Source organism: Emydura macquarii, unplaced genomic scaffold (genome assembly GCF_026122565.2).
Source record: "Emydura macquarii macquarii isolate MOO-44397 ecotype Brisbane River unplaced genomic scaffold, CSIRO-AGI_Emac_v2 contig_1253, whole genome shotgun sequence".
Lineage (NCBI taxonomy): Eukaryota > Metazoa > Chordata > Testudines > Chelidae > Emydura > Emydura macquarii.
The window spans coordinates 74619977-74631153 of NW_027131390.1; the positions used below are offsets into that span (position 1 = coordinate 74619977).

Genomic DNA, 11177 nt, shown 5'->3' on the forward strand with positions numbered 1-11177 from the left:
TCTTCTGGCAAAATTCTAACCTCCTTTGCCTTCATCTGAGATCTTAGTCTCTTTATGCTTTTAAAAAAGTGTTATCTGTTTAAAGGAATTAGTCATTCATTATATTTTATAGAACAAACAGTAAAAGACACAGAAGTAATTGCAAAAACTATACTTCAGTCATCTTTCAGATGTGAGCTATAGGGACTTCAAACATAATCACTATCAGTTTAGCTGGCTTGAAGAAAATTTTTAACAGCACGTCATGAATGATCTGATGCATTAAATAATTTACTTAAACCAAATCTTGGTAAAGTGCATAAAATATATAAATATTTATATATATATTTATTATCTAAAAAGACAAACTTTTATGCATGATGCTATAAGTTTGTGTCTATCAGCACAAAAATTAGAGGATGTCTAAAAATATGTCTAATTGGTCACAAGTTTCAGGACTGCAATAATTTTTTATATTTTTTTCATGGGGAGTGGTCAGATTTCTAATCAAAACCAAAGGGTATCTTAGTAAATACCATTGGAAAGCACAACGCTCTTTTGAGGTTAGTGGATGGAATTCATGCTGCTAAAAATTTAAAGCAATATAGATTTGTTTAAAATCTTTTCAAAGCCTATTTTTTTCTTGAGTATTTGATTGTTTCAAATGCAGTTTTCAGCTAATTCTCAGTTTTAGACTTCCAACAGAATTTGTCTGTATACACACAGTGTTTGTAAAATTGTAACTAAGACTAAGTTGTTATAAACTAGATTGTAGTATAGTAAATTTAAATGTTTCATGGTACCATTATTGTTTCTTGTTTGCATGATATTTGCATGGGTTTTTGTCAACAAGAGAACGTTATCTTTAAATGGCACAGGTTTTTTTTAGCAGTTATCTTAAATAGCCTTGTCCTATCCCAAGAAAATTTGTACTTGGAAATACTGACCTTGTTTTTTTGTGAGCGAAGATAGTTTTTTCAATGAGAGATTATTTTACTTGGAACTCTCCAACTTCAGAAAAATTGGTAGTTGGTGAGAGACTTTTCAGCTGGCAGTCTGTTGTATCCGTCATAAACTATGGTATGACTTGCAAAATAATTGTTTTTAAAAAGGTGTTGCTCAACAGCTGCGTATGCATGATAGAAAGATTAAAATTGTTCCTGAATTATGACTTTACATGGTAAAAAGTAAGCAGAGTTTGTTTCCACTCGCTATTATTACTTCTGGTATGAGTGAGGGTCAGATTAAGTCAATGGCCAATTTTGGTCATTCTTAAAGATTAATTTGGGACATTTAAGGCCTCAGACTTAGCACCTTCTTCACAGGTAGAAGTCTCACCATGCTCAAGTAGTTTCATATGTAATCACCAGGAGTGAAATTAGCCATAAGGCATCCCCCGCCTTCAAAAGAATAAACTTCTACTTCAAAAAGCTGCCACAAGAGAAGAAAAAGAGGAAGAGGGAAGCACCAGTACACATCCCTTCCATGCCCTTAAAAAGTCTGGAACAGGCTGTCGATGAAATACTTCCTTAAGGTGTGTGACTAAGGAGTAGAACCTATGACTCCTCCCTCTATGGCAGTTGGGGGTAGGGTAGAATACAAGAATACTCTCTCAGTACTCTTCCAGCTCCTCAAGTGGCTTGCTAGTGAACTGGTTGCCACCTGGCCTGTAGGTGCTTCCTTCTTGGGACCTTTTGCTGCTGGTAGAGGCAGGAACATCTGCGTCCCACTCTCCCCTTACAGATGCAGTGTGTGCGGCCTTTGTCCTCAGTTACTCCCAAGATTGCCCAGATACTTGGAGGTGGGGAAAGTTGTCCTCCCTTTTCTTCACTCTCCACAACTCTCTCGGATCCTGTTCTTTGAATTAGCAGCCATCTTTTTCTACAAGTAGGAGCTGCTTTCCTCATTCCTGTTGATGTACAAACAGCCAGAGACAGCACTTCTGCCTATGAAAAGGTCAGTTAGGGATCCTTAAATGTTAAAAATGAACATCCCGGTAGTTTTTTCTTTTTTTAAAAAAAAATGGGCATTTGCTCACCCTGACACCTTCTCTTTTTGCTGTTCCTCAATTTTCATAAAAAGAACAGTCCAACCATGCTTTAAGCCATTTCTCTCAGTGAAGGTAGAGGAAAACAGGTTCTGTCATCTAGTGACTGGTTAGGGAACAATCAGCTGAGGCACTTGCTTATTATTTGTGAGCCCTGTTAGATTTAAAAAAAAAAAAAAAGTGATGCAGCACTTGAAAGGGAAAAATTATTTACTTGAAACTACATCTTTTTAAAATTGCTTTGCTTTCACTGAACAGAATCAGGCAGTATACTGTATGTAGAGGTCAGAGATTGTCATAGCAACAGCAGGTCAAATTGGGGAGATTGTTGGAATTTTATTAAGATTGAATTACTCATGTTGGTACTAACATGGTCAGTGTCTTTGGTCAGTGTCCATGTGTGGCATGCGTCCCACGTGCCTTTGATTGGAGATTTTCATTAGCAGTGTTCATTCAGCCTATTCATGGGCTGTTGATATCCTCGTGCCCCAGAACAAGGCTATAACAGCCTGTGCAAGTGAATTGCCCTCCGTTCCTTCTGAGCTGCCTTAGCCTGAGACAGAGCGTAGTGTATCCACGTTGGGCATGCCTCAGCTACTTGATTACTTCAGTCTAGCTTAGTTTATTTTACTTTTTGTTAGTGAGTTTATTAGTTTGTAGTTAGTTCAACTGGTTATTTAAAAGATTTGTTTTATTTCCTCCTGAGAGATCCTCCCTGAAAGGGGTATGCCCAGTTCATCAGGGTTTAAATGCTGCCTTATGTAGAAATCATCCTGGTCAACAACAGACACTCTTAAGTGCGTTCACTGCCTAGGGAAGTTGCATATTGCATGGAAATTCTGTTTAGTCTTCAAATCCAGGCCCTGAAAGAACCAGGAAATCAAGGTGTGACTGTTAATGGTAGAGCGGTCATTTTGCTCCACTTCGGAGCCAGGTCAGAAGAAACCCCGGTCCTCCAGTACATCTGTCTCTGGGGTATTTAGCGCCCCTTTGAGCTCAGTGCAACACTTCCTCAGAAAAGGGGAAGCCTAGAGACTTCTTCTAAAGGTCCCAAAAAGAGGATCTCTAACTCTACTATTAAGTATTGTACCTCAGAAAGGCCTCCTGCTCTTAGCAGATCAACAGCTTCTTCAACCTCAAGGCTCATTACTACAGAGGCGAAGGGTTTCTCCAGTAAAGGTGAGGGAGAAAATCACATACCTCTAAGAGTAAACATGTCTCTCTAAGAAGGCCCTGATGCTGCTTAGCAGAAATGGCCAGAACAAACACAGAAGACCAGTACCATCAGACTTAACCCCTCTCCCAGTACCCTTGTTGTGGGTTCTTTAGTACTGTGTAAGACTAAGCCTCCATCTACGTCAGCGCTTTCTGTAAAGCGCTTGAAACCCCCAGTACCATCCTGCAGGGACAAGCATACCATTCCTTTGGTACCACAACTCCACTTGGTAATGCAATTCTGCTCAGTACTGCAAGAGTTTAGGTACCCAAAAGACTTATCGGTGACTGCTGAACCTGGGTTTCCATCAGTACTAAGAACCACTCAGTCATGGATCCTTATACCTCTCTTCTACCACTTGATTCACCTCTCTTTTCAGTCGGCACTCCCCCATTAGATGAGGAAGAGAATGATGAAGATTTCCCTCCTCCCTTCAGTATCACTGATCTCTGTCCAAGGTTCTCCTATATACCCACATAAGAATTTCTTTCTCAAGAGACAGAGAGGATTTCTGAGGAGCTCATGATTCTTGGTGAGAACACCCCTGGATGCCCACCCCACCACATATGCCAACAGTTCTCCAAGACCCCAACCCTTTCCTATTGAGATGATGGGAGAGATTCAAGCTGCTTCTTCCCTGTCACCACTCAACAAGAGGAAATGTTTGAGGATCAGGTGGTAAGGGCAGATGAAGAAGCTACCCCACAGACTACCATCTTGTTCTTATCACCCAAAGAGGCGATAATGCTTCCTCCTCCTATGACCAGTGATTTTCAGCAATTTCAAGAGCTCATTAAACAGGTGACAGACTCCCTACAAATACCTCTTGAGATCAAAGAATACAACAGAAGCTGTTGGATATTGTTCACTCTGCAACACCATGGAGCGTTGCCCTTCCCATCAGTAAGGCTCTGTGGGAACCTGTGAAAACCATTTGGCAAACCCCAGCCTCAGTAACAGCTATATGTAAGAGAGGTGATAAAGTATTATGTTTCCACTGAGGACTCTTAAGTTTCTATTTTCCCACCTTCCACCAAACTTTGGTTGTTGAAACCAGTGAACAAACAGTACAAGTTCACCCGATATGACTGTGCCTGGAAACTTAGTGTATCAGAGAATCTGGGACTGTTTAACTGCAATACATCCTCTTAAGTACCGATGTTCTGGAACAGCAACAACACGATTGTAATACAGGAACCTTAGATTAAAGACACAAAATATAAATCTAATAAGTGAGCTTTAACTCCAGATTTCAGATATTTTATACAACTTTAAATAGATTTGGATAATACTTTACTTTACCTTTGGCAACACATCTATTCTTGTTTTCTTGCTGCTATTGGGCAGACCACAACAAGACTCTCTATTAACCTCTTCACACTGTGGTCAAACTTGAAGGGTTGAAAGTATGAATTAAGACTTGTGCTAGCAAGATACTAGCAGCTGCTAGTACTGCATGGAGATTAAAATGATAATTTTCTGTGGGGGCTGAAAAACACTGTTGCTTTTGACCTATAAAGGACTTGCAATGAGTAGTATAACAAGCACTGTTCTCTGTGCTGATGATCCTTCCCGCTAGGTGAAATCATTCAAGAGCGTCCTGGAAAATAGATTTTAAGTAGATCTGTTCATACTCTACAAAAACTGTGTTCACAAAACTTAGAATTCCAAATAGCTGTTTGGTTCAAACATGTTTGTACTCGTTCTTCGTTACTCACAATCAAATACAAAAATGCTTTTGTTTGAATAATACATTCAATTTACAGATCTTAAAGTGTAAATTGTCAGATAATTTTAGTTGCATAATGCCACTGCAACCAGAGTTTTAATTCCATGAACCTGAGATGCAGTTAGAATAAAGTTTTTTAGAGTCTCTTTGGTGCCACAGACATCTGGAGCTCCTGTCTTACTAATACATATTTTGCATAACTGCATCAGATTAAGGAATCCTGAATTTAGGTACCCAGAAGTATATTGTTTTCAAAACTGGTGTTTAAAAAAAAAAAAAAAGTTGTTTCTCTTTCAATCCATTAGCAGTTTGTACAGTGGACTTTCTCTATTTACTTCAGGAATCTACTGCCTGACCGCTTAGGTAGAAGACTCCACTCTGTTTCTATCCAAATACAGGCATTTACATGTAGTACTTCAGACTACCTTTGAAGATTTTGTTTGGTCACTGAGCTATTCGGTGACAGTTGTGAGATCTCTCTTGTATACAACAACTGGGATGGAGGCAGGCACAAAAGACTTCATTGTTTCCAGGAAAAGCAAGAGATGGGGTTCTCAAACTTTGACATAGTGAGCCTCCCCTAAGCTAAGGAAAAAACAGTTGTGCCTCCCCATAGGTTACTATGACCCTGTCTACACTTACCTCTGAGATTCAGCGGCAGTCGATGGGAGTTACGCAAGCTACGCAAAAACTTGCCTAACTCCTGTCGACTTCTCGGCTCCTCTTCTGCGTGCTGTCTTCCCTGCACTGTGCCGACAGGAACCACGTTCCCGTCAATGCTGCGCTATGCCACTTGTGAAGGTGGTTTTAGTACGTTGATTTCTGGATCGACTGAGCGGGTCTTCACTGACTGCTCACTCGATCCAGAGAAATCGATCTGATGGCGGCGACTTTGCCGCTGTCAGTGTAGCCATAGCCTAAGAGAACACAAACTATTGAACATTCTATATGTTGCAAGAATGCAAGTGGTAGTTGAAGGGCTGTGATCAATATGAAAAATACAACCAATATACAGTACGGGGGAGGCGTCCTCCCTTTTATTACTTAGTAATGGGAAAGACCCTTCTCTAAATGTTTCCCTGTCCATGCTCGTGTACACCCTCCTCACGGGACTCTCAGCAGTTTTTTCATCTGGGCACTGTCCCTGCCCTGCTTCTTCTCCACCTGGACACTGGTTTTGCCCAGCTCCCTCCCCTAGGCCTTGATTCCTGCTCTGCTTATTCACTGGAATGGGCTCAATCCCTTCCATTGACCTCTTCTCCTCTCCTCATACTTCCGCTACCCCCCATGGTGTCCCTGTCCCTTGACCTGCTCTCTTTCCAGTAGGCTATTCTTGTCTCCACTCTTACCCCATATAAGCAGTGTAGGGAGGAGAATGCAGTTGGCTGGAGAGGAGGGAGGCACATTCTCATGAGTCCCTGCCCTTCAGCCCCACACTTAAATTGACCTTTGTCTCCCCTTCCCCAGAGCGGAAAATGAAAAGAGCAGGCGGCTGCTGCTGCTCCACCTCCTCACATGGGCCAGAGCATTCAGGTTTTACACAGGCAGGGAACAGCCTCTTTACAGGAGCCAGTAAGCCCTGCAGCCTTGGGGGCAGCTAGAACCGCAGTCCAATCCTAGCAGCTAGGCTACCAATTGGCATCTAGCAGCAGTTGTAGCTCAGCCAGAAATCCTGAACTGTCAGAAGGGATGGGGGGGCAGGGAGTGTAAATGGTGCTTGCCAGGGTGGTATGTCTGTAGATGTACAGGTTCAGTGGAATACTACAAGTCCTGGTGCTTCTCAGATAACCTCGTGGCCAGTCTGTGAAACTAAAGATAAAATATTGGTGTGGCACGATGAGATAGGGGAATAAACAAGTCTTCTGACTTAGGAGAAATATGGCAAATTTAGTAATAACCATAGTTATTTATGTTGAACATATATTATTTACTGAGAACTGGAAATTTTAAAAATCATGGTTTGGTCACAAGGGAAGGTGAGTTGGGTGTCTCAGGTGTTCGTGCACTCTCCCAAATTGCCCCATCATATGACTCAATTGTCACTTGTTTCTTTTTAGGCACAGTACAGGAGGAGCAGCATTGTTACATGTCAGGATTGTGCTACATTAACTGATTGAGGAAGCTTGCACTTGGGTACATTAAAGCCTGGGTTTTAAGTCAGTGTTTCAGACTTTCATGAGAAATAAACTTCACAGACGGAACTAAAATGCTTTGTAAATTTTCTTCTTACCTACACTTGTAATGAATGTTTTAGTCTTGGTTACTGTAGTGCTTTTATAGGTCTTAGATTTAAAAAATGTAACTGACTACAAGTTCTGAAGCCCCGTAAAACCTTAAACAAATGTTAAGTTTTGTAGAAGGAAAAATAGAATTTTAAAAACTTTTAAAATCCAGTTATTTCAATTTAGATCAAAATAAAAATTTTCAATACATTTAACTTTCAAGTTCAGAACTCTGTGTAAATTGATTTTGCATGATAGAATTGCTAGAATTATATTGAAAATAAATACTTTGTTACCCAAACTCAGTTGGTAACTGAAATTTGATGTATAGTTAAGTAGGAAAAATATTTCATTTTAAACTACTCACTGTAACTTTCTTGATTGGTTAGGCACTAGATGATGATTATGCAGCAACAGGAAAACAAAATCAGTGGCACAATAGACCAATTTCTGAGTGGACAACACAACAAGTATGCCATTGGTTGATGGGGATGAACATGGAGCAATATATTGCAGAGTTCACTGCCAAGAATATAGATGGACAGCAATTAATGCTTCTTGACAGTGATAAGTTGAAGGTAAGTACATGTCCCTGTGTGTATTTGTAAATAATGTTCAGAGTTTATTTTGACTGCCAGTTCATATATACTACTTTTAAATATTACTTATCGTTTTCCTATTCAGGCATTGCTGAATGTTCTTATTTTAGAGTCACAGTTACTGCTGTGATCTTTGTATGGTAGAATATAGGATCAGTTAGTGAATGACATCATCTTAAATGTGAAGCATATCAAACCAACATGAAAAGGATGCGATAACAGAATGAAAGAGAAAACTAAACAGTTCTTCCTCGGTGGCAATATGTTGAAACGCAAAGTGTCTAATGCCCAAAAAGGGATTTGTATATTTATCTCAAAGGTGGTAGCAAAATAGGTCCCAACTAACTCAAACACATAGCACAGTAGGCTCCAGTTCAGAAATTTGACTTTCATCCAGATCCATGGCCCTCAGATGGAAATTCAACCCCCTTTCCCTAAGACCATACTACTTTCTAATTTGGCCATTATTGAACAGCCTACTTTGATTCTCTTTTTTTTAAATAGAAGCCTTTCCTTGCATGTTTTTTTGGTACATAGCTGGGTTTTTAAAAAACCCGAGAGAGACAACCAGCTGCAGCCTTGAGGTGGTCATTTTGCCTCTTACATTTGCATACTGTATGTCCATTCCAGCTCTTCTTTGTTCATTCATGCTATTAGACTACTTTTTGGATTGGCAAGGTGTTCTGCTAAAAGGAAGTTTTCTCTGACAAAGTTCAGTAAAGTGTGAAACCAAAATCTATTGACTAATAAAATATTAGGGTTAGAATATCTTTTTATGAAGAAAAAATGTAGTTCTATGCACCTTTAACTTTGCCATTTTAAATACATCTGCTTCTTGGAATGGATTTACAACTCTAAATTTCCTGTAACTTAATATAGAAATGTTTCCTTGGACAATAGGGAAAATGACATTCAGTAACTTAACAGATAAATGTACCTATGTTTTTGGGAAGGGTGGCATGATGGTGCTTGAAGCAGTCAATTTCACTGTATTCTTCTAGGAGTTCCCCAGATATAAAATAACATTGTCATCTGTGAACTGAAATCAGATGTTGCCATCTGCTGATCAAAAATTGAAATGCACTCCACTCTTAAATGTTACTGTCCACATTAATACGGAAGTGTCATTAAGGAAGATGAAATGTATAAACACTTGCAGGTTAAAATTATGGAAGATATTTTCAGTCTTACAACACCTACCTTTAATATTGTATTAGTTTTCATTGCCTTAAAAAGTACCTTGTAAAGTCCAGCTTTACTCAAAATTTAAGTTATAAACATGCTTTTGCAAACATAAGACTAATAGAAATGCTTCCATAAATTTATTTAAAATTCTAATGAAAATTTTTAAAAGGGGACTGCAGTGCTTGTTTACATTGAGTGCTGTGCTAAAGCACGAGAACCTGGAAGTGAAATTAAAAAGGAAGTCTATAGAGAAGTGTAACTGTCTAGTAGTCTCTTTTCACTGTCCTACCTGAGAGAAATGCAAAAAGTAAACAAGCAAGGTAGTGTTTCAAGACAGTTAATTTACTTCTCAGATTCCATTATAGTTGTCTATTGTGTTTATTTAAGTAACGCAGTTAAAGAAACCTATTTTTAAAAAAAACTTAAGCTGACAGGATCCCTTTTTATATTATCCTTAATATTGGATTAATACATGGCATGAGGGGCCCAACCAACTGTTGTTCAAAACTCTGTATTGTTATCACAAGTCTGCCGTATCTTATATGTTGACAGCTCAATTGTCAGTGAGGCAAGTGATTTATTCAGAATTACTTTGAAAAATGTAAATGTGTGAGGTCATGTAGGGCCTGATCCAATACTCATTGAAATCAATAGGAGTCTGGCCATTGATTTCATTGAGCACTGGTTTTAGACCTTCTTTATTTTGATTTCATCCTTTTGATTTATAAAGCAAACTTCAATTAAAAGACCTTATCCTATGTGCTGGGAATGCTTACAACTGAGCTAGACAATCCCATGTTAATATTCAGTATAACAAGTAGGGTCCTTTTCCATCACAAACAAATGGCTCCTAATAAGTAAATAACATTCCCTTCCTAAATGCCTGGGTAGCCCTTACAATATTAGCTGGAGGTCAACAGATCCAAGGCGATGGCAAACCAATGGGAAAAATGTGACACCAGCATGACAGGCAGTATCAGATCATCAGTTCCCAGTTACTTTAAGGCTTTAAACGTGAAAACGAACACCTTGATTTCCACCTGCTGACCGTGATTTGCAGATATTATGGTGAAGACAAATAACTATGAAGAAGCTACCATTCTTAACTTTTAAACTATTTGCATTTGCATTTTAGGCTTTCTAATATTTCATAGTTTAAAAATTGAATGCCAACTCTACATTTGTAATTTTAATAAAATATTGCATACATATGCTCAAATCACTCCTGTCCTTGCTTTTCCTAACTTACCTGCAAGGGAAATTCTCGAGCTTCTGTTATAACAGCTGACATTACATGAAGAATCAGATTTTTTTTTTTTTTTTTTAAATCCAGTTTATTCTGATGCACATTTTGCACTCCTGCCCTACTAAGAAGCTTTTATTTAATGAAGAACATCAAAGGAGGAGAACGATAAAGGGAATTTTCTATGCAAATCAGCAAAATTCACCATAGGCAGCATGGTAGAAGTAGGTTTTTAAGAGGGATTTAAAATGGATGAGTTCATGAAGGTCAAATCACACATATGGAGTTCATGAAAGAAGACCTGGGTGTGAATGTTAGTCTGACAAACAGGCAGATGAGAGTGGGGTAAATTGTTAGAGCAAAGGTTTATGGGAGTGTGACACAGTTTGATAAGGGAGGGAGGGATTTACATAGAGGCTTGAAAAAAGTGACCAGCTTAAATTTGATGCAATAGTAGATAAGGAACCAATGGAGGGATTCAGAAAAGAGCGTGAAAAGTGATCAAATTGACTGACTGGAAAAGAAGATGATGTTAACAGCTACATTTTGTATGGATTGGTGTGGAAGAATGTGTGTGAGGTCAGAGAGGAGAATATAGCTGTTGTAGAGCCACTGTATAATCGGGAATTGAGTGAGTCACTTGACTGAGGGAATGGAAAGATTAAGACAGATCTTGGAAATTTTTGAAGTGGAAGTAGCAGCAGCATGTAGAAATGACCTTGAGTAGCTTTGTTTCATTCAGGTCATTGAACCTCCAAAAACTGTATGTGACTTAAGACACTTGATTCCTGAAAGTTTTTTCATAGGTAGAATTTTTCTCAAGCTACTAAATTCCACAGCTGATTTATCTAAGTTCAGCAGCATTCTTGGTAAAAGGAAGTGGGGAATTAGGAATACAGTAACAGCAGTTAGTGTATATAAAGTGCAGCTGCATGAAGGAAGCCAGCAGAAGATTGA

General features: G+C 39.0%; 1 protein-coding gene across 4 annotated transcripts in view; it reads left to right on the top strand.

Moving 5' to 3' along the window:
- Positions 1-11177, top strand: part of LOC137153644 (neurabin-2-like) — a 66570-nt gene that overhangs the window by 53617 nt on the left and 1776 nt on the right. For 3 of the 4 annotated variants that reach the window (XM_067549232.1, XM_067549234.1, XM_067549233.1), the window contains one exon: positions 7583-7771. In XM_067549232.1, the coding sequence (XP_067405333.1) occupies positions 7583-7771 (189 nt within the window). Of the gene's footprint in view, positions 1-7582; positions 7772-11177 lie in introns of those variants that run through there. The other variant, XR_010919862.1, reaches the window with a different exon arrangement.